At 40.8% G+C, this 23,929-nt stretch overlaps 1 protein-coding gene across 7 annotated transcripts in view; it reads right to left on the bottom strand.

The window, feature by feature from the left end:
• Positions 1–23,929, bottom strand: part of CACNA2D1 (calcium voltage-gated channel auxiliary subunit alpha2delta 1) — a 369,956-nt gene that overhangs the window by 169,871 nt on the left and 176,156 nt on the right. For all 7 annotated transcript variants that reach the window (XR_014502078.1, XR_014502079.1, XM_083399436.1 and 4 more), the window contains exons 4-5: positions 15,274–15,333; positions 384–428 (exon numbers count right to left, since the gene is read on the bottom strand). Coding sequence is in view for 5 of the 7 variants with exons in the window: in XM_083399436.1 (XP_083255562.1) it covers positions 384–428; positions 15,274–15,333 (105 nt within the window). In the remaining 2 variants the exon portion in view is untranslated. The remainder of the gene's footprint in view (positions 1–383; positions 429–15,273; positions 15,334–23,929) is intronic.

The raw sequence follows: 23,929 nt of genomic DNA, 5'->3' as shown, positions 1-23,929 counted from the left end.
GATAAGCTGCTCCATTCGCCTCCTAAATAGGGCCATGGGATCACGTGCTCCCTCCCTCCCCATCTAACATGCCTAACCCAAGGCTACTGGGCAGCCACTTGGGGGTGTAACATTTTAAGAAGGACATCTGCTCATAAACTCCAGTGTGTGTAGCCTTGATACCTGATAACTGATATCCCAGATAGATAAAATATAGAATCAACTGCACTACCTGGACCTACATGAGTTGGTACTTAAATAAGTGTACACTTTCAGCCAATTCCCCCCCAAAAGGGAACCTAAATATGGGGTGTATTGTGGGGAAAGAGAAACTATAGTGAAAATCTACTGCCTTTGGGGAACTTGAGGAAACATGTGCTTATATATTCATAAATGTTACTTACTTCATTCAGGTCATCCTTTGCATTGTAGTAGACAATATCATTAGTCTGTGTAGGAGGGAAAAAATTGAGTTAATTTTTGTTGAACCCTATAATACAAAAAAAGACACTACAAAGCCATTAACATCGAAGTTAATTCTGCATTTTCTGAACTTAAAAAATATGACTGTTCATTTCCCCATTTGGTCTGGTCTTAAATACCAGCCATAGCACGCTGGTGTGATGACCCACAATGCAGGGATCTCCCAGGGCACAGCGGAGGATTCTGATGAGGACATGGGTCAGGCTACTTTCTTGTTGGAGAACCACCAGTAGCCATTCAGGAGCCATTTCTCCCTGTTTTTAAGTCTTAAGGGTATGCATTATCAACAGTGGATGCAACCCCAAGGCTAGGTCCACCAGGATGAGCAGGAATCGGACCCAGCAGATCTCTGGCTGGCTACACCAGCCTTGTCCCAGCTCTGCAAGTGATACACCACCACATCTGCCCCATTCCAGTTTAGCTGAGACCCAGCCAACTGACCCCAGCAGATCTTAAGTTGGCAGAAGCCTTGAAAAAATAGGTGTTCTGGGGGCATGGTATGGGCATGACCAGGGAGAACATCGGCTGAATCCTAAACTCATTCTGCATGGTCATGTTCCCTGATAACCTGGCATAAATTAAACTGGCAAAAAGGGTTGTGTAACTCAGACTCTATTTTAAATTACGCCCCCCCCCCCCGGCCAGGCGTAAGCACAGGCTCAGGCACCAGCCTGAACAAAGTTTGGATCTGGCATACTTTATGCTACTTTAAGATGGCATAATTTACACAGGATTCCTATATTTAGGAGTGTCCCCCTAAATATCTGGCACCTGATCCGTTTTAGAAGAACAGCTTCAACCCAGAAGGCCAGCTCTTGGAGACCTGACTCAGGGCTCATTCACACTTCTGCTTGTACCATGGTTAAAAAGCACAAGTCTGAGCGGTTTTGTGTTTGCCCCACAGCTTTCCATGGAAAACATGCTTTTACCACTGAATCAGAACAAACAGCAAGCTACAGAAAGCCCATTTGCCGTTTGGTCCAATTCTGCGGTCAACCACGGGTTTTGCCCAGGCAAATGTGGAAGGGCTAACAGCGGTGTGGATGAGTCCTTAGGCACGGGCTGGCTATAGAAGTTTGTTACCATTCTGCGCAGGTTGTCAGGTCTCATCAGAAGCAAAGTGTATTAACCATTAACTCAACTTGTAGTGAATTTCAACATAAACAGCTGAATACAACACAAAAAACAGGATAATTTATAATCTACAAAGGGAGGGTTTTTCAAGACCTCAAGAGAACACTATCAGTTATGCATCAATTTTACTGTGCTTTTCTTCAAAACTCCACCTGCAATTATTACAATGGGTTTTACGTATGGTTTAAAGAACTGAAGTGTACTTTATATGATAAATCTAAATAGATCTAACAACACACATTTCTATCAGAACCCATTTCTCCCGCTCATTACTGCTGGCTTTATACCAAATCCAGAATGTTAAACATGAACTTACTGTTCGTCAATACAAGAGAAGAAATTCCTATCGCCATTAGAGACCCAAGCTAATTGGCAGTGCATCGATCTCTCTCTGAAACCTGGTGGGCCATACTCAAAGAAGCAATTTACAACTTAGCATGTCGCTTTCAGGAAAGGACGATAGCAATCAAGTTTAAATTTCCTTTTACTCCTGTTAGGTTCTGCACTTCTTATATTGAACTGACACAATCTCAAATTAAAAACCCCTCCCCTATCCCAAAAGACACTTGATTTTATTTTGTCCCTGGTATAAATAGCAAATAGCTGGGGAAAGAATGGTTCTCTGCACCCTTATTTGAAAAAAAATATATCTTTTATGACCCAAAAGCATTTCATGAGTATCTGCCAGTGGCATTTTTGCTCTTGTAAAACTTAAAAGAGTTAAGATGACCTCCATTGTTGTTTAAATATAATAAGGAAAGATCACAACACAGTGATTTCCCTCAGTGAAGTGCTGGTACTCATATATTGTTAAAAGTGTCATGAGTGACAAAATTACTGCCGTGGACAGCAAAAAAGATGTGTCAGTACTCCATACTGGTAAGCACTGTCACACAAAAACCCTAGTCTTCACAGTCATCCTCTAACATGCACATGTGGCAAGGTATTTCTTTAACATGCTTAAATGTTCTATATAATGTTCACATTTGAAGGTGATCATTTGAGGCTCATTCATTCAGCTTAAGAAAAGACAGAAGGCCTATCTGTCCAGCATCGTCCTTCCTGCAGTGGCCAACCTAAGGGTTCTGGGAAGCCCACAATCAGAATATGATGGCATTTACCTCACAGGAAGCTGCCTTATAGATTAGGACAGTCTAGACAATCTAACCTAGTATTGTCTCTAGTCTGATTGGCAGCAGCTCATTGGGGTCTCAAGCAGAGGTATTCCACACCAGGGATTGAGCCTGACAACTTCTGCAAGTTTCTTCCTCATAAACTACAGGGATTTTGGAATGTGATTCTTTTGCAATGTGATTCTTATGTGTGTTTCTCCCTATTCCCATGCAGAACATGCTTTTCTTTCTGCAACATCTCCAATGGTAGTTTTTTACATTCTTAATGGGCAGAGGTTCCACATCTTTACCTCCAGGCTGAAGATTACACCAGGGTATCAAGATATGCGAGTGAGACAGATCAGTCTTCATCCAGTTGTGGGGACAGACAAGGTGGGTGGCTGGGGGAATGATGTGTTTCCAGACAAATTTGCAATAACGAAAGACAATTCACACATGAAGAGTGGGGTGTTTTGTACACTTAGATTTCTCATCTGTTCCCATGGCCTTATCAAATAATCTGGAGCAGAACAACAAACAAATGTAAAATTGGTTCCTATATGCCAAGTAAATACTGCTTTTATTAAGTCTCCTAAGATACTTCTCTTTAATACCTTTGCCTCCACTTGGGTAATTCCGTGTGTAAATAAGGATGCTCTGTTTCTCTGTTTTTAAGATTGCTATAGCTCAGTGTTAACCTCACACTTGAAGAAGAAAAAGAACCCTACCTTGCCAACTTTACTTTTTCTGATAAAGTTGTTACAGGCACCTGACTTTACCCAAACCTCTCATTTCTTTAGCTATTTCCTACACAAAGAAATGAGGAATTGTGAAAACTCTGTGAGATTTCCCCCCCCCCCCTTTGAACAGCAGACCTTGTTTTAAGGTAAATCGCCGCAAATGGCACTGCTGGCATGGGTTGCCATACGTCAGGATTTTCCTGGACATCCACCCCCACCCCCACCCCAATTTCTGTCCAGACACAGCTTCTGACTGCTGTATTCCAGGTACGTCCAGGAAATTTTAGACATATGGCAACCCTGTAAAGCTCACTGGCCAATGACATTATCATCCCTACACAGGGGCATTGTGAAGATTAAAAATGATATAATTCTGCTGCTGCTGCTGCACCAAGTTCTTTGGAAGAAACTTAAGACATTAATGTGATTAATAAATAAGTCTTGTACTGAAGTAGTTCGCTCCAAATAATTTAAATCTTACTTTTAAAATCAGTTATATATTTCTGATTAGCAATTGCTTCAGCTTCATATTTATTTTATAACTGCAACTCTCTAAATGCTATAAAACTCAGCAAGACTAATTACTTGATGTACCCAGAAAGTAATGAAAAGAGGAAACACATTAGAGCAAAGCAGAGGAAAGCCTTGAGTGTCACCAGACGACGTGGCGGCTCTGTTTTCAGGCTGCTTTGGTCATTAGAACAGCAACACAAATGCAGTCTTTTGACAGTTCTAACTACTAGAAATGATGTTTCATTTCCTCCTCCTTCAGTTCTCCCTTCAACGTAGCAGCTTGTAAGAGTAGCTGCAGTTAGAAAGTCATATAAGAAAGAGGCCAATATAGATGGCAGTGTGAATTGACTGGCGGCTCTTGTCTCAAAATTCCCATGAACAATTAAGGCCCCATCTTCACTGTGCTTTTAAAGTAGTATTATACCAATTTAAACAGTCATGAGTTCCACCAAAGAACTGTGGAACTGTTCTTTGTTAGATGTGATGAACGTTGTGAGGAGACCCCAGTTCCCCTCTCAGAACTCCAATTCCCAGAGACCCCTGGGAACAGAGGTTTATTGTTAAGCCACACAATACACTGTGAGTGCAAAACAGGTCTCCAACAATTGTCACCACCTGCAACAGACTACATAATTTTGGGGGTGGGAACTGTTTAAAGTGGCATGACCCTGCTTTAAATGAAGATGGAGGTCTAAGTTTGAAATGATAAGTATATTTGTGGGGAAATAACACCCACTGACTCTTGGTTGTACTGACAGTGCATTTAGTTTGTCAGCCTTCTTTCAACTTTTATTGCATTTTTCTTCAGAGCATAATGCTTCATATTCTTCACTTGAAGTTTCCCCCCAGCCAGTTATAAAGGAAGATTTCGCTTGCAGCAATGGACTATTTTTAAACTGCCTACTGGTTTTGAAATTTCCTATTATTTGTTAGTTTGCTGTTTTCTATACAACTAGAAAAACATTTTCAATGCACTGCCATATACCAGAGATAGTCAACATGGTGCCCCTCAGATGTTTTAATCTGCACTTCACATCAGCCCCACCCAGCGTGAACAATAGTCTGGGATGGTGCTGTAATCCCACAACAGATGCCCTAGGGCAGTGTCACAGCAGCTGGTGACCCCTGGCCCAGTGCTGGACCATAGGCTAAAATTTGAGATGACCCAGGAGCCATGAGAAAAAAGCCAGAGGGCAAATCAGGAGGTGTATATAGAGGGGGGGGGCAAGATTGCCTGACTTCTGGAGCAAGCCAGAAGTCAGGACCAAATAATAACCAGAGATACAGGAATACGCCAGAGCTCAAGAAGACTTTGATGTTTGAACATGGCTCAGCTGAAAACAGGAAGCATTTCGTACATCTTTCGTAGGCAGAATCAGTTCAGTTTTAGTATATTATATACTGCCCTGTGACTGTATGGTAAAGGGAGTATAGAAACAAACAAACAAACAAACACCAAACACTCAGTTTAAAATAATGTAAGAATTGGATCTGACCAAGGTCTGCATATTCCAATGTTCTTTTCAAAAACAAGAACACAAGGGGATCCACTGAGTATTGGCTTGTGATCTCCTGGTGAACTGTGTCCTTATATTTTTAAAGCTATTTAATTAATTGTACAGTGCCAGTAAAATAATTTTTTTATTGGCACTTATTGGCCAAAACCACTGAAAGGTGGAAGACTACAACCAGTGTTGTCTTTTCTTCTTGACCTGATGCTTGCAGCTATAATGATAGGGAGCAACTGCTGTTTTTAAAACGTTAGAACATGAGTTATAATAATAAACAAAATATCACAAACTCATATGAAGTTAGCATTCTCAGCCATAACTGAAATCTAAGTCCAATGGCCAGAGATCTGGGCAAATTCATACAACCAAGTTTTTGCCACTGTTTAATTTAAAGCATCACATCTCAGCCTTTGAATCTGCCAGTCTGCATTTGTGTTCTCAGTGACAGATAGTTGTTTTAATATGCACAAGTAATATATGGAAAGCTTATTGTCATGCAATCAGATTGCTGAGGGGTGCCTCTATCCAGCCTCTTTATCATGCAATGATGAGAATCCAGCTACTTTTTCTCTCCACCTCTCAATTAACCTTTGCCAAGGATTAATGTGTGTCAAAATGGTCACTGTCACAGCTAGCAGACGCAAAGCCCTGACTTGTGTTGTAATATCTACATGCTAAGCTGCCAAATGTCGCACTCTGGGCATGTTTTCATGTACTGGTGTCATACAACAAGGCTTTTTGCGCTGCAAAATTCCACAGAACAGTGTACGAGGGCAGCTGTCAAAAGCTATACAGTTTTATAGCATCGGCATTTAAAATTTGATTGCAATGCCTAGGATGAGAACTGTCCACAAGAAATGCAGTAAACTGTACATATAAAAGTAGTAAACAGCCATACATCATGTCTGACAAGTTATCTGTGTAGACTAGTATTGTCTAACTGGAAACAACCTTTTAGGGCATCAGGAAGTGGTCCTACATTGCCTATTATTTCATCTTCTTAAGTGTAGATGCTGGGGGTTTAATTCATGGGCTTTGTAGACCTTGAAATGGTCTTAAAACATGGAATAATTTGGTTTCTTAAGTTTGGACCACACCTGGATAGGAGAAGTTCCATGTAAGCTATCATGGGGTACTTGAAACAAGGGCAAGCAACAATAAACCAACAATAGCTGTGTTCATATAGTCATACTAGCAAACCACCCAAGCACAGGCTGCGCGGCTCCACTTTCCACAACTTTAGCAATACAGGTGAAGAAAAGCCTAAAGACTGTTTATGTTTGCATGCACCGGTACTTCATTTTCTGTATTTGATACAAAAATGTGGGGGGACAACAAGGTCCACACAATAAACTAAGTACTATCAGCTTAGGGGGGAAGGCACATTATTGTCTTGTAAAGTGTAGGAAAATAATATCATAAAGCTGGCATCGCACTGCTGAATAAGCAGACCTATCATTCATTTTTTAAAATCCTATGAAGATAGACCCTCTTTGAACTATCTTATTTTGCAGTGTCGTGGCTCCTTATGTGCCTTTGTAGACCGCCTACTTCATTAGATGTATCTAATTGCTTGGAATTTGGCTTAATTGACTGTCCTCTGTGAAAAAATGAACCCCTAGTATCTTTTCAATTAGCATCACCACACTGCCCCTCACATGTTCCACTTCAGAAAGAAAATGTGGTGATGGGGGAAATAATCCAAACACTATGTTTAATATCTAGCTAAATATGCTTCAGAAGTGTAACTTGCTTATTCAAGGCTCCTCCACACAAACACATCCTACGGTGTTTTATCACACTCCGAAGGGGTGTGTATGTGAGTGTTGTTGGTGTAATGTGAACAATGGGTTAAATTACAGTGTTGGGGCTCGTGCCTTGAGTTAGAACATGTCCCATGTCTGCATGTTCAGAGATAAGAGACCAGGTGTGCTGGGTTACTCTAGCAACACTAGCAAGGCCAAGTGTATGACTTCTGGAGTCTGTTGGTTCAGGAATGTAGAGACAGGTATAATGGTCTCTTGGCTAGGGCATTGTTTTCATTATGCCTTGTCCTTTCCTGATGCTCTCCTGTTCCACTGTCAGGGTCTTACTCTGAATCTGTGAGAGCTAAGGGGAAATGCTGTGGGTTTTACACAGCAGCATTAGCTAGCATAGTGATGGTGTTTGTGGATCTATACATATGTATTTTTACCTGAAAAATCAGAATATTTAGCTATTCTTCTGGGGCTCTGCATACTCTGATGATACACATCACACTGGCTGAGGTGTGGTGAACTTCCAACTGACTTCCACAAGTCACCAATAGGTCTCTCTCTCTCTCTCTCTCTCTCTCTGTGTGTGTGTGTGTGTGTCTAAAAGAACATGTGACCAAATCTTTCTGCCTCTCACAAAAAAAACTATAGCATACAGAATAAACAAATAATGAATGACCATCATATGATATCATAGATGTAGGAAATCATAATATGAAGATCTTTGGTTTGCTGTGGTGGGACAAGGCAAGCAGTTAAATGCAATTAAATAAATAAACCATGTTATTTGAGGACTGGTGCAGATATTACATTGGAGTTTAAATGCTGGTTTAGAGAGTCTTGCCTTAAACACAGTTAAAGACTACATGACACCAAACTTAATTACATTAGACAAATTCAGTTTCCTAATTAATCGGAGTGACAAAGGGTAACTCTCTTACAGTCCTGTTCCTGTGCTTTTTATGAAAACAATAAAGTGCCAAATGAAGACCAGATCATCAAAATCCCACACACACATTCTGTGTTCACTACGGAAATGTTATGAACCTGTCTCTGAATTTAATCTAAATCTTAATAAATATAGGCAAATAAATACATAGAAACAAGAAGAATTGTGAAAGGTACTAATAGGTTAGTAGCTTGTGAGTTCATTAGAGCGGTGTACAACTGCTCTTCTTGAGAAGGTGGGACAAGAGTGGGCAGTCATTCCTCTGGAAGTTCAGGAATATAGCATTAGAATTGTTATACTACATGCATACGCAAGGAAATGTTCAAGAAGTCAAAGCAGGCATTTGCCAATGCAGAGAACATTCAGCAAATTAATTGATCCCTTAGAAACCTGAGGAACAAGCAGCTCTGAAGTCCTGGGCTTCACAACTGCAACAGAAAACAATGAACTGCAGAGCACAAGTTCTATCTAGTGACTTCGGCTGATTTGTTTGCTAGCAACCTCAGACAATCACCACTTCACAAGTTGATGGGCATCGTCATTCAAATGGTGTTCATGTGCTGTGTCTTGTGGTTGATTATGCAGAGCGGGGCTTACCCTGCCCCCCCCAAAAATATTTTATTCAAGTTAGCACCCCTGATTGTACACATTGGTCAGTAGTCAAAGTAGAACATGGATGGCTATTCTCTAGCAGGGCAATGTTGACCTAGTGAGGGTCAAACGACTGCAGATTTGGACCTGGATCATACTCATGCAAACACATCTATTCACAAAGGGACTTTTCTATGATTACTTCACTTTGCTGTCCTGTACCACTAATATGAGTTTGACCAAACTGCGGGAGGCAGCGGAAGACAGGAGTGCCTGGCGTTCTCTGGTCCATGGGGTCACGAGGAGTCAGATATGACTGAACGACTAAACAACCACAAAACACATATTGCATTCGCTTTTAACAGATAAGAAGTTGCTCCTTTGCAATTATATAGTTATTTAATTTTAATTGGACAATCATCTGATTAATTTGTTAAGAGCTAGAAAGCCAATCAGCATTTTATTAAGAAAAACTTTAATCTTTTAACTTTAATCTTTTACGGCCCTACTTTCCAGACTGCAGCTGCTCTCCAGGAGTCAGCTCTTACCAACTTGAAATAGCTATTAAATCTGCAGCTCCATCTGGAATGGAAAATGGCAGATAAAATAATTAGAATCTTACAGCAGTGTTAAGAGGTCTTTGGAGGTGCTTAGAAAGCAGGGGAAGAGAGAAGACATCGGCTTCCAGTAAGCTTCTGTTAACAATGCAGTCTGTTCATTACACAAGGCTAAAGTACCTGCAAGGTGCTAATTAATTCAATACCATCATGCATTTTGTTTTTAATAAGGTGTTTGTTGGGGAGGGTGGATTGTTAGACTGAAAAGGATAATGCATCTGTGTTTTCTTTCCAGTGGTATTTAAATGGCACAAAAAATTGAAGTGGCACAGGACTCAGTTTCCGCCTTTCAGAAGCTAAGCCATTTCTAATTAGTTTTGTGATCAATACGTGGAGGTGATCCATGATCCTGGTTCATACATCTAGCTAAAATTGAATGACTAAAAAAATATAACAAGCCCAAAAGCTTTGCGAACATTCTTCCCAATCAGATGTAGGCTGTAGCAGACAATGAAGAGGGGTGCCAGTGTTCACCTAACCTGCAGTCACCTGTGTTGCTACTGAATACAGTACAAAGACAAGGAAAGGTGGCGAAGTCAGCACGGTGCACCGGCCGGGTGCCATATTGGTTCCACTGGCGCATTTGCACTGTGCCAAGCTTGCCACCACCTCTCCCTTCTCCCTCACAGTCTTAGTAGCAATGTGGGCAGTTAGAGGCCAGGTGAGTGCCACTGTCTGCTACAGATAATTTTATTTTTTGTTTGCTGATCTTTTCACCATGTGATCCTTTGCTTTAAAAAGTTTGCATATCCAGATGAAATGGAATAAATTTGAATTATACTCTATGCTGGCCCCATGGCTGTGAAAGTCCCTCTTGGTGGGTCTGCACCCAATCTCTATGCTGCAGACTTTTTTCAGCATCCTGGAAACAGCCATGTGCCCAAACCATTAGTCAAGACACCTTCAGAAACTTCTGTATATAACTCAATGCTCTGAATCAATATCTATCAGCAAGCTTTAATATACTGTATCTCAAGCAATTAAAGCGGAGGACCTATTTTAGGAAAGATACTGGTTGTACCTAATAACTACGTACTTCCTAGAAGACACTTGCATTTTTCTGCATACATATAAGTAGAAGGCAAATGTAGCAGAAAGACCCAGCTTGTTAAAATTCAAATTGTATACTCCTTACATTTTTATGTGTAGGGACAATTAATATCATGGACGTGGCTGCAAGAAAATTACTCCAGCTAACCAACCATTTCAGTTCAATCAAATGTAATTTCAAATATAACTGTAAAATGCCCAATTCAGAAAATATCATTTATTTTATATGCATCCGTATCCATTCTCGCTTCAAAGCATAACACTTCTTCTTCTTCTTCTTCAAGAAAAGAAAAGCAGCTCCTTGCGCTTTAAAATCAGCATTGAGCATACCAAGTTCATTTTCAAACATATCAGCCTGTACTTCCATGTCACAACTAAGTTAATATTTTAGTTGATAAATCAAATGATCTTTCTCCTGGAGAGGACTGGCGAGTGGTCTCTTTCTGCGCCACAGAACTGATCAAGCTGGAAAGGCATAGATCTGGATGGTAACCACAACTGGACACTACTGAAAACACCATGTGAGAACAGGACCTAACAGAATTAAAATAGACTAAGAAGAAAAGGGACAGGTCATGTTCAGATAAGTGACATGATGATAAAGATAACCAGGCAAGGAAGAATGGCAATTAAATGTTTTTCCCCCCCCTCCCAATGTACCAACAATTCAGTATTGTGCATTTTTCCTTTACAGTAATTTGTGAAGATTCTTCAGAGTCTGTGACACTTCTGTAATATGCACCTAATATATGCAGATAAAGTCCATTTTAATTAGCAGCGTGTTCAAATTTGGTGTGGGGAAGAATTATGAGCCAATACTTAATAAAAACTGCTGCCTTTTAATTTGAGTGTACATTTAACAAGGTCTCTACCATTCCTTTGCAATCTTAAGTCACCCTTTTTAGTAATTATCCCATTCACTTCAGCTTTAAATTATAGATGCAAGCATTAAAAAGCTATTAAAACTTTATTATAGAAGGTGCCATTAAAAATGAATGGAAAATCGAGGCTGAAAGATGCATTCTGTAAAATAGATTTTTCTTTTTTGCCACTCTTCCAAGGTAGGGCTTCCAGTGCATTGACAGTATCCAAAGAGGGATGTTTGAAATGGGCAGGAGAGGCTGAGGCGTGGATGTTCGGCATTTCAATATGAAACATTGGCAGGTTTGTGAAATTCAGAATTTGCTTGTGTGTTTAGGAGTTCTTTGCCTGCACGTAAAGGGTAGTAGAAAAAAGACAGTCACGGAACTGAGGAATTGCACAAAACAAATGAAATACTATGAAAATCCCAGAAATGAGAAGTAATTGACTAGAAATATTATCTAATGGAAATAAACTAAATAATAAGAATCAAAAAGTTTAAGGAAAAAATTAGAAAAACCTAAAACAAAGCCTTAACAGGATACCAGCTACAAACCTCGTTTCACTGAACTATTCAGTTTCCTCAGAAGGAAATAGAAAAATCATAAACCTTAAATGACCAAAATTCAAAAAAGGGGGGTATTCCTTTCTTTGAATTTGTGCCATTTAGGTTTTTTAAACCTTTTTGTAAAGGCAACACTAGAATTTTCACACCTGAGTCCTCAACTCTTTATTACTGTGCTTTGCTTCCTTTAAGTTGGGCTTTGTCTAAAACTTGCCATTTAGTTTTTCAAACCTTTTTTGTAAATTCAGTATTAGAAACTGTATCTTTGAGTCCTCAATCCTTTATTACTGCGCTTTGCTTCACCTAGGTCGAGATAGGATTATAATACTTCAGAATTTTTTGGGAGTTTCACCCCCTTTTTTGAATATTTCCATTAGATAATATTTCTAGCCGATTACTTCTCGTTTCAGGGATTTTCACGGTATTTCATTTGTTTTATGCACATAAAGGGTGGCATATAAATAAAGTAAGAAATGTAATGAATAAGTTGTATGATTCAACTTGCTTTATCCCTTCCACCACATTTTAGCTTATTTCCTATTAGCTTAGGGGTCAGCAAACTTACCGCGCCTTGGGCCGGTGTCTCCAGCACTGATCGCACAGCGGGCCAGAGGGAACAGAAGCGCGTGCCCATATGTGTGCGCACATGCTATTTCCGGCACACTTCCGGGTCGGAGGAGCACCAGAAATAGCTTGTGCACATGTGCACGGGCCTCCTCCAACCCGGATGTGCACCAGAAATAATGCATGTGCAAATAACGCTTGCACATGCGCACAAGGTATTTCTGGTGCTCCTCCGACATGGAAGTGGGCAGCCACGCAGCACAGTGCCGCTAAGAGCGAGCAGTGGCGGGGATGGCGGGGGTCGCCGCAGCCGGATAAACGAGTCCCTCGGGCCTTATCCAGCCTGCGGCCCTTAGTTTGGGAACCCTTGTATTAGCTTATTCCAAGGAGCAACCTTCTGTCCCTCTCAGGGCTGTTTGTGTGGCTGCTGTTCCCATGCTGTTGAGTCCCTCTCCCCATCTATCATGCTCAAGGCAGAATCAGCTGCAATGTTGATCAATGGGTTGCTACCAAAACAACAACTTCTCATTGGGCCCTTCTTCTCACCCTTTTAAGTAGAGGCCTGCTAGCACACCCCTAGTGTGAATACATGACATGTGACATGCATCCAAGATGTCTGTACATCAGCACAGACATCTGCACAGTGAAAGACTTCTTTCCTTATGATGATAAGTGTGATGGCAGAAATGTCTGTGAGGAAAGGTAAGAAGGTGGGAGCAGCTGCCGCTCTTTTTGGAGAAGCCAGCAGCAGGACCTCCCACTACTCATCAATCCTGGCCAGCTCCCACCAGTGCCATGGCAGCAGTTAAGTGCCAAAAGCCACCAGCTCCACCTTCTGCCCTATGGGAAGGGGAAATGAAGGAAGAAAAAGAGATGCGAATGACTCTGAAGGAAGCAGGACAGCATTGTGAGATCCAGAGCAATTGAATGGAGGAGGTGAAAGAGGTGAGAAATGGAGAAGCTGGCACCAGGGCAGCTAGAGACAAACAAGGACAAGAATATAGGGCCACCCCAGCCTATCATATAGGGCCACAGCCAGCATCTATAAAAATATACACGGTGTTGTATCAATAGTTGTGCTATAGGAAAGCAGCTCACACAATCCCACTTCTGCTTCCCCATCCTCCCCGCCTCTGCTTAAGAGCCCCCTGTAGCCTCCCCCAAAATACTCAACCAATGGTTGGGGATCTGAATGCAGGCAGGAGCGCTGGGTCATACGGGGCTGCAGTGCTAGATCTTGCTCCAGCGGAGGCTTCAATTTGCCAGTCAAGATCATTGCTGATTTGGAGCTAATTTGAAGCTAAACCAATCTCCATTCCCCCTCCCAAAGAGGTTTGCTTTGTCTGTAACTCATGCTGTACTGCAAGGATTCCATCACCCCAAAAGAAGTTGGGTACTATATATATACCAATGAGCTCAATTTCACCCAGAGGACAAGTGTTCCTTGCTCAAGTCCAATGGCAAAAAAGACATTCTACAGAGCTGATTCCATTTCGTAAAACAGCCATTAGAAAAATGAAGAATTACACTGAAAGGTACGCTTAGCAGACAGATCCGTGTGCAAACTAATTTGAACAGACATTTTCTTTAAAAAGTAGGCCAGAAGAAATGAATGATTACTTCTGGCTAAAACTGAGCAAATTAAATTATGAGAAGCTTAATACGTTTATTCAAAATTAAATTGCATAACCTAATGTCAAGGTTATTATATTCTATATACACCATTTCCTCATCCCAGTTCAAAAGAGAAAGCTGCATGCTTTGTTTCATGCTGATACTGTGTTAACGCTAGAACTTCTTTCACTGAATGCATTCATAAAATATTATATTTCTCAGTACGATTTGGCAAACCTTTCCTGGCAGGGAAATTGGATGAATTCTGTGTGCCTTGTGCCAGAACGTGCAAGTCCGCCATCTTTTCTTCTTATTGAAAACACAGGAAAATAAAGTGAAACTGCAGGAGAGTGTTTATCAAGTCAGACAGCCACCCATCCAAGTTCTTTATAGTTGGAAAATTCCAACCAAACTAGAATTGCCACTGAAATTTTCATATACAGGCAATATTACCAAGAGACTGATGCCGGCAAGGACAATGGTGTAGAATAGCTGCAGGCTCAGATGGGAACCCCAGCAAACGTTAGAATTTTGTTTCACTCCTTAAAGAAGGCACGAGATAATATTGATCACATTAATCAAACAATTCCAAGTAAGAACTCTGAGCCACTCGTTGGAATTCTATTTTGGGTCAGTTGCTAATTAAATGACAGAAGTCTATCATTTTCTTACAGGTTCACAACATGTATCTCTTGACTAGCAAAATTGTATCCTGATGTGCCTAATGATGGACATATGCTCCTTTTGTAGCCAGAGTTGGAACAGGATTTTAGGAAGCAAGAGATTTTGATATCTCAAAGATATCTCAATGACATCTGGTGAAGTATTAAGAGTAAATCAGGGAAATAATGAATGTGTGAGCTACTCTTAGGCTGGCATCTAAATTAATTTACAGCGCAGTCCTAACCATCAGAAATAAGTCCTCTTGAATTCAATGGGGGCTTACTCTCAGATGAGTGGGGTTGGGATTGCAGCTCAAATCTCACTTCCAAATCACAGATTTAACATTGATTTTAATAAGTTATCATGGCATTACAAATGTTTGAGAGTCAATCTCCACTGTTTGTTAACTACAAAACTAACTAGCAAAGTTTTCCTCAACAGCATCCAACTGTATACATATGGCATATCTTGAGGCAGCCAGGTTGAAACAAGGATGAAATGTACAAAGCATACTGGAAAATTAGAAAATGGGAACCATCAATATTTGAAAGAAAAGAGTGAAGAAAAACTCACCGCAAACTCATCCTGCCACTGATGTTCTTTCTGAAATCTCTCTGCTGCTTCAGCAAGGCGCTAAAGGAATGAAAATAATAAGGTTTAGCTGTCAAATAATTTTCAAACAAGGTGCATTGCAAATTAAAGGGATCCTGCTATCTTCCCAATATAAAACACCTGGTCAACAACACTGAGAACATGTGCGCACTACAGACTTACCGTACATTAGTATACCCGCGGAATCCCCTCAGTTACGTTCCTCTCAACAAAGTACAGTCCTCAGGGACTTCAGTTACTATTAAGTCAGTTTAAACTGTAATGTACAGACATTAGTGGCCAAAGGTATCTTATGACAAATATGATGGCACCTGCCCTGAGAATCTGCGGAGCAAACAAGTTTAAAATCTAAATAAATATTCTTCAGTTGTAAGCAAGTTCTACAGAACAAGAGCCATATCAATTGCACTTCTGAAAGATCATATGAATGTGACTTTCAGCATCCTATTATAAGTATTTTGCATCTATATAATCTTTCCCTTCCTCCACTGTGCTTTGTTTATGTATTCCAACTTCCTTATATTTAATTGTATCATATTTTAAATTGAGGTTTTTAGTTTTCTTGGAGGGTTCTTTTATCACAACAGAAAGACAGGGTACAAACAATAAAATCTGATTTGTTTGCAACACACAAATAATCTCATCCACTTCTTTTTGAATATGAGATAACAATCTCATCCACTTCTTTTTTCTATTCAGTGATCCACAGCAATTCATTTTACCAAAGTTGTTGAGAACACAGAAATGCATGTCCATAATGTTAATGAAGTGGAAGTACTCAGAAACTGGGAAGGAAGTGATTGTGTCCTCTGGGTTTCAAGGGAGGCAAGGGAAAGGTGAGTGTAGTTAGACTCTAGACTTTAAGAAGGCCAATTTCAAAAAGTTTAAAGAGATGCTGGGTGAGATCCCTTGGTCAGAATCAGAAATACTCAAAGAGAAGTGAGTCCAAAATGGATTGGAGTTTCTAAAAGGAGAAATATTGAAGGCCAAAATGCAGACAATTCCAACAAGAAAGAAAAGTGGGAGGCATCTAAGGAAACTGGTGTGGCTGCCTAAGAAACTTACAGATGAGAGTTAAGATATGGAAGAAAGGGGAAATCAGAAAGTAGAAGTATGCACGAATAGCCAACAGTTGCAGGGGGAAGGCCAGGCTGACTAAAGTTCAGAATGAGTTCAGGCTTGCAAGAGTGGTTAAAAATAATAATAAAAGTTTCCTTGGCTATGTCCAAAGTAAGAGGAAAAACCAGCAGGTGGTCAGCCCTCTGTGTGGAGAATATGGAAAAATGCTTTTGGGTGACAGAAGAAGGTGAAACTACTCAACATCTACTTTGGCCAACCTGGTGATAACTGAATAAATGATGTAGGGAGGGAGGTGCAGCCCAAAATAGGAAAAGAGGTAGCAAGGGAACACCTAGCTACTGTAAATGAATTCAAATCTCCAGGGCCTGATGAGCTGTATCTAAGGGTACTAAAGGAGCTTGCAGGTGTAATCTTGGAGCCTTTGTCTATGATCTTTGGGCATTCTTGGAAAACAGGTAAGGTCCCTGCAGACTGGAGGAGGGCAAATGTTGTCCCCATTTCTTTCTTCCTTTCTTTTTCATTTTTTGATGGAATTACAAACTGTGTGGATCAGGAGAATGCTGTGGAAATATGATAGCCATCTTCAAATATCTCAAGGGCTGCCAAATGGAAGATGGAGCAAGCTTGTTTTCTCCTGCTCTGGAGGGTGGGACTAAAACCAGTGGCTTCAAGTTACAAGAAAGGAGATTCCAACTAAACATCAGGAGTAACTTTTTGACAGTACAGTGGTACCTCAGGTTACATACGCTTCAGGTTACATACGCTTCAGGTTGCAGACTCCGCTAACCCAGAAATAATGCTTCAGGTTAAGAACTTTGCTTCAGGATGAGAACAGAAATCGTGCTCCGGCAGCGTGGCGGCAGCAGGAGGCCCCATTAGCTAAAGTGGTGCTTCACGTTAAGAATAATTTCAGGTTAAGAACGGACCTCTGGAACGAATTAAGTACTTAACCCGAGGTACCACTATAGTAGCTCTTCAACTGTAGAACATTCTCGCTTGGGAGGTTGTGGACTCTCCTTCCTTGGAAGTTTTTAAGCAGAGGCTGGGTGTCCCTCTGTCATGGATGCTTTAGCTGAGATTCCTGCATTGCAGGGGGTTGGACTACATGACCCTTGCAGTCCCCTCTAACTCTACAATTCTATGATTCTATGATTGATATTGTTGTTGTTGTTGTTATTGATAACTGCTGACACTGTTTACATCTCAGCAGATTATCATTTATTAACAATAATCTTAAAAACCACTGCAAGCATCAATGTCCCTGCATGTCAGAATTGCATGTCCATGCACATCTTAGAACTATGATCTCTGTTCCTCCAGCAACCTACAATTCAATGAGTCATCTGTTATTAATGCAGAAACAATTATCCTTTTAAAAAGCTATTTTGCCCTTGAGCCAATCTTCCCACTCAGCAAGTGAGGAAAAGGGAAGGTGGTGGATTTCTATTAATCTTTCTGGTGCAGTTGCTAACCCCTTATTCTGTAGGCCAAAATCTACCATAAAATGTAAACGAACAGAAATAGAAGAAACACATAAATTATGATATTTACTTTGTGCGGCCTCTGAACCTTTCTGTTCATTTTACAGAGATATGAAAGATCACCAAAAAGAAAAGGCCGGATCATCCATCAGTCTGAAAGCTGGCCGTGCCTCGAAAGGTCTGGCCCAGGCATCCCATGGGCCTCTGTGTTAGTAATCTGAGAAAAGGTTTTGATGTGCTGCCATCAGAAGGAAAGAAACATGAGGAAGAATTATCTGATCTAGAAAGAGCAGCTCCCAAGGAGGCTTATTCATCTTCACATTTTATTTTGTTTTATTAGTCACTTCTTTATCTCTTCTCGACCAGCACACAATTCTGACAGCTAATATGATGACCCTTTTTAAAAGGTATCACAATAGTATACAGTACAATAAGATCTGCCCTTTTGTGCTCTCACAACCCGCTTTAAGTAGTTGAAGTATGCACATCTGAAAGCCTCTTAATACTTCAGGCTATTATTATACTTTGTGAAAACAGACAGTCATTACAGTGCGAGACTAAAAACTAACAGACAAAAAGTAGGATTCTAAGGAATTACTGTTATGCAAGCAATACCCAAGGCAGTGGCGGAGCTTCATGCTCCAGCACTGGGGGTGGAGAGCAGGCGGGGCTGGGGCTGGCATGCACCCCAGGGGTGGGGCGCACGTCCTGGGGGTGGGGCATGCCACCCATAGGGGCAGGGCACCCAGTGCGGGTGGGGGGCAGCCACGATGGCACCCTGGGTATCACGCTGCCAGGGGTGGTGCGCTCCCCCCCCCGCACTCCTCTTCCTCTGCCAGTGACCCAAGGAAGCTAAGGGAATATCAAAACATGCCTGAAACAATACAGTAAAATTAAATCTATCACTTCAAACCATCATTACTATTTTTTATATCCATCTAATAGCCAGAATTCCCTCTCTTTGTTGTGCTCTGTTCCCAGAAATCTCACATCACTGTCTTGCACAAGGAGGTTCCCCTACATTTCCGCAGCTCACACATGGTCAATTGTAGTTCAGTGTTAAAATTGCTTCCTCTCCAAGATGATGGAAAGTATCGTTCTGGAGTAAACAATCTTCCTCCGCCAAGTTAGACATCCAGTTTCATTGCACTTAGCCTCTCTCTTGGACTGGACTAGGCACACACAACCTGTGGTCCACCAAGCTGAATGCTGATGGCTTGCTAACCTAGTATCTCATTCCTGCAACCTCCACCCTTTCATGCCACCATACACTGTTGGTGGGCACATTTGACTTTGTGACTCACAAGTTGAGTCACAGCTTAAGAGCCTCATTAAGTAGGTAAGGCCGGTAAAGGAGTCATAGAATCATAGAGTTGGAAGAGACCACAAGGGTCATCGAGTCCAACCCCCTGCCAAGCAGGAAACACCATCAGAGCACTCCTGACATATGGTTGTCAAGCCTCTGCTTAAAGACCTCCAAAGAAGGAGACTCCACCACACTCCTTGGCAGCAAATTCCACTGTCGAACAGCTCTTACTGTCAGGAAGTTCTTCCTAATGTTTAGGTGGAGTCAGGGTTAAGAGCCAAGGGCCTGCAATGCCCATTGCCAACTTTGGATGTAACACACCAGCTACCTGAACTTCAAAAGGATGATGAGCTTCTCCCTCTGTCTCTCTTTTTGTACAAGCTATCTAGAGCCAATTATTTGGAGGAGGCGAAGTTAGAGACCAGGTATCTCTCTGGTTATTCTATGGGTTTGATCCAGTACAGCTAATGCAGTTACACTGCAGACACGTCCTCAGGGCTGGACTCTTTCTCATGAGAGCATGCAGCAACACGGGGCTCAGGCTGAGTAAATATCAGCCAATGCACTATTAGAACGTAATGACTGATTCCTGCAGACGAGCAGTAGTGCGAGGCACAATTAGGAAAATACTGAATTATAGAAACTGTAGCATTAAAATATGCTGGAAAGCAATTAAATTTGTTCCAACAGTGTGGAGACACTACAAACTGATCACATATGTGAGGAAAACACTGTGCAGTGCACTATGAGAAATGAGAGTGGCACCAGATTTCCTAGAATCTCATTTCATGGTGGATGAAGTTTTAGTCACAAAAATGCTTTTGTGTCTGCCCAGCATGTTACCAGCCACATTAGGACTGAAAGCCATCCTACTAAGAACATTTTTGCTCAAATAATCATGCTGCATTTGTTAGCAGCACTAAGGTAACATGACTCACATCGGGTGCACATTACTAATTCATTTTTTTTAATGTTACTTTTCTGAAAAGTCTTAAACGCACATTTGCAGCATGGGCAGTATGTGGCCACCTCCATCACCCTTTTCCACTGTTATGTTATACTCTCCAGTGCGGAACATTTTACACATGCCGTTATCAAACACACTTCACTGCAAAAGGCAAACTCAGGTACATCACCAATCTTACACTGAAACATGAGGTGGCAGCCAGTCACAGATCTCCAGTGCACATTTGTCATATTCATACGGTACATTTATAGGTATACTCTTAACAGAGGTGTACACCCTTGATAATCTGGCTGAAATCCACTTAACTACTACAAAATTGTAACTAGCAATGGTGGTGGTTAAAGAGTTGCAAAGGGGAAGACTGAAGCCAGCTCACCTGTGCTCTTGCCTCTTGCTCTCTCCCTTTGGTGTACTACAGATCTTTATACGATGCATTGTATTAACTTGCAGGGTCAGGAATGATTCTGATGAATTTTTGGTTTCTTCCCAACCTAAGGATTCTTAGGAGACTAAACATCTCCAGTGCATTTAATCTACTTGACAAAGACTTTCCAGCATTTGCTGCTCTGATCCTAGTAATTATGTTTTAAAATACAATCAGTTGTTCTCCATAATTATATTCTCCACGTATTCTGCAAGGCAGTTATGCCACTTAATAGCCCTTACAGGGAAATGTTACTTCTTTTCCATAGATGGGAAGTATAGATCGAGGGATTACTTTTCTTTTCACTGATAAATAACATAATTCTACATTTTTGTATAATCCGCCCCATGCAGAATTGACATTACCCTCACTGAAAGGAATGCCTGAGGAATGCCCTGAGGAATGCCTCTTTACAATTGCCTTTTGTATACTGGGATTTGGGCTGCAGAAATTGCAGAAATCAGGGTGTGGTCTAATGATAATTACAAGCCATGATGTCAGTTAAAGACCACTGAGGAAGGGGGTGGGTTAATTAGCCTGACATGGAGGTGAAATGGAGGCTTTTCCCAGTTATTTTATTATTTTAGTGAAGGTTCTTATCCACAATGGCTATGGGTAAAGAAATAGGATTGCAATTAATGCTATCCTATAGTCTTGTGCAGTCTTCTCCAATTTTGCATCCTCAAGATTTCTGGACTACAACTCCTATTATCTCTGACCTTTGGCCATGGACCATTGGCCATGCTGGCTGGTGCTGATGCGAGTTGTAGTTCGGAACACGTTGAGGGCACCAATTTGGGGAAGTGTGGTTCTGCAAATGTAATATATTTCATAAATAAGCATTGTATGACAAATATGATGTTTTGCATTATATATATATTTTAACTGAAGTCTCTGCTTAATCTCAAAGGAATTTAAATAGTGCCAACCCACTGACACATAAAATTATACTACTGGCATTAGCTCTCTTTTTCCTTTGACACATTTGATTGTAAATATTCATATGCCAAGTTATCAGCAAAAAAAGTCTCTCTCTCACAAACGGAAACCTGGAATACCTCGTGAATGGTGCTGACACAGGCTTATTTCTTTGTAATATTTTACCCAATTCAGTACATTTATTCTTCCTGGTGTTTTTATCACATTACCATATATGATTTTCTCCTAGGGTATTTGAGAAAGAAAAATACCCAAAGACACATAATGAAACAGAAGTGTATATACCAATTCAATTTCCAGGGAATAAGATATTGCATATCACATCACACTCTGTAAATGTCTAAGGGATTTTCTTTTTTTAAAATGAAGTATTGTGGCTTCTGTGTGCCTATTGTGCTGCAAATATTTCTGAATGTTGCAGAGTAGATAAGTGAATGCTTCCTCTCCAGCACAGGGGCTATAAGACAGAACATGCTTGAAAAGGGAGGGCGGAAAAGAGGTCAAAAGAAAGAGCAAGTTGACAAGGGAGGGATTAGACTGGAACCATAGCCAGGATGTAGCTCCCATGTGTACCAGGCACTGCCTATGGGAGCAGCACCTGGAAACTGACTGTATGAAACATCAACAGAGTCTATACACTTCACCCAATAATTATTGAAGCCACCCTCAACTATTCAAGCTATTAACAAGTGTATTTAGGCTAGCCACCTATGTGTTCATATGTATGATATGATCCTCCCAAGGTAGAGGGAGACATGAACACACTCCCAGCCATTTCTGGTCCACATCCCCACTTCTGGACCAGATGGTTGTATGCTTAATCCATTGGGGGTTATGCATTAGAGGTATTTAAGCCCTGGCCAGGGATGCTGTGCTTAAATCCTGCACCACAGATCCTCCTTTCAATGTAGGGTTGGACTAGATGACGTCTAAGGTTCGCCCCAATTCTTTATTTATATGATCCTATGTGTGAACCTGCTGACATGTAATTAACGTGCTATGAAAAACAAAACAACAACCCAAGAATATGTTTAATTTACTGCAGACTTCCTGGCCTAAATCACGAAAGTAGGGCAAAGCCCTCCACTGAAAGTGAGCCATGGTTCCCAGAAACAAGTTAAATGCTCTCTTGCTAGAACCCCAGCAAATTGAAAACCCTGTGTTAATTTAAGGCAGGCTATCTACTTCAAGGAATGAAACCTGGAGTTTACCAACCATTCACCCATTTTTGTTAGTGTCAGATGGTCCATTAACCCCTCATCCTCCCCCCGACTGTCAGGAGCTGCAGAAATTGAGAGCTTGATAGAACAGCCACAACGCTATGACAACCTGATAGTACCGGGAAATGTTTCAGATGTGAATTTACGATAAGAGAGTGCTGTAGCTAAAATATGAAGAAAAATGAGTGGAAAGAGAGTAAGAAATAGCTTTGCAAATTTGTCCTGACAACCAGCAGTAAAATCTTGCGAGAACAGCTTATCCAGTTGGAGAACACTGTTACTTCTTTTAACATACAATTTATTCTGCTCATTTCCAAGACTCTCTTTTTTAAAAATGTCACATTTATGCTGCAATAATTCACAGCCTTTAAACATGAGGGCACATTTGTTTTCTCAGGAAGATTCAATGCATGGAACAATTAATATCAAATATAATTTATATTTATGTAACACATTTCAAAGTGTGAAATGCTCTTCACTAATATTTATTTCTAATCCTTACAACAGCCCTGTAAGGCATGACAGTATCATCACTTCCATATTGCACATCTGAGTGAATGTTGGCAGTAAATAGGGAGCAGCCCAAACAAAAGTTCCAGAAAGAATGGGGGAAATGTAGAGAATATTTTAAAAAGCAGTGTCCCCGATAAATACCTGGTCTTGTTCTGATTAACTTCTGCAAGAAGATTTATGGTTCTTAGGTTACAATTTGGGGAAATCGTAAAAATAATTCAAAAAAGAGACAGTTTAGAAGGAGGAAATAGAAAACTGTGTACAGGATGAAGGAAGTTGAAAAAGAAGAATTTGGAATGAAAATATGGTGTATATATATATGTGTGTGACAATTTTCTCTTTTAATTAATTTTTTTGTTTTACTGGAGTAAGCTAGTTCCGGTTAAGATGGCAGCAGCTTCTAGCGGATCTCTGACCCTATAGCTTGGCTTTAAATGTTTTAAATTCTTTTTCGCAGCCAACTAGTTTTAATTGTAGCCCCCTTATTGTTTTACTTTATTGGCCTATTTTATTGTTTTATTGCCGGTTGCCTATTACCGAAAACATCTCACCAGCTGCAACACCTCACCAGCTATAATCTAAAAGCAGAGAGTCTCCGCCTCACAGAGAAGGAACACCAGATGATACCCCCAACTCCAGAGTCTGTCGGAGAGGAATTATAGAACGACCGCAATCTACTTACTTATA

Source organism: Podarcis tiliguerta (assembly GCF_965153285.1).
Source record: "Podarcis tiliguerta genome assembly, chromosome: 10".
Lineage (NCBI taxonomy): Eukaryota > Metazoa > Chordata > Lepidosauria > Squamata > Lacertidae > Podarcis > Podarcis tiliguerta.
Note: the sequence above shows the minus strand (reverse complement) of the source record. Positions and strands in the feature narration are given on the sequence as shown.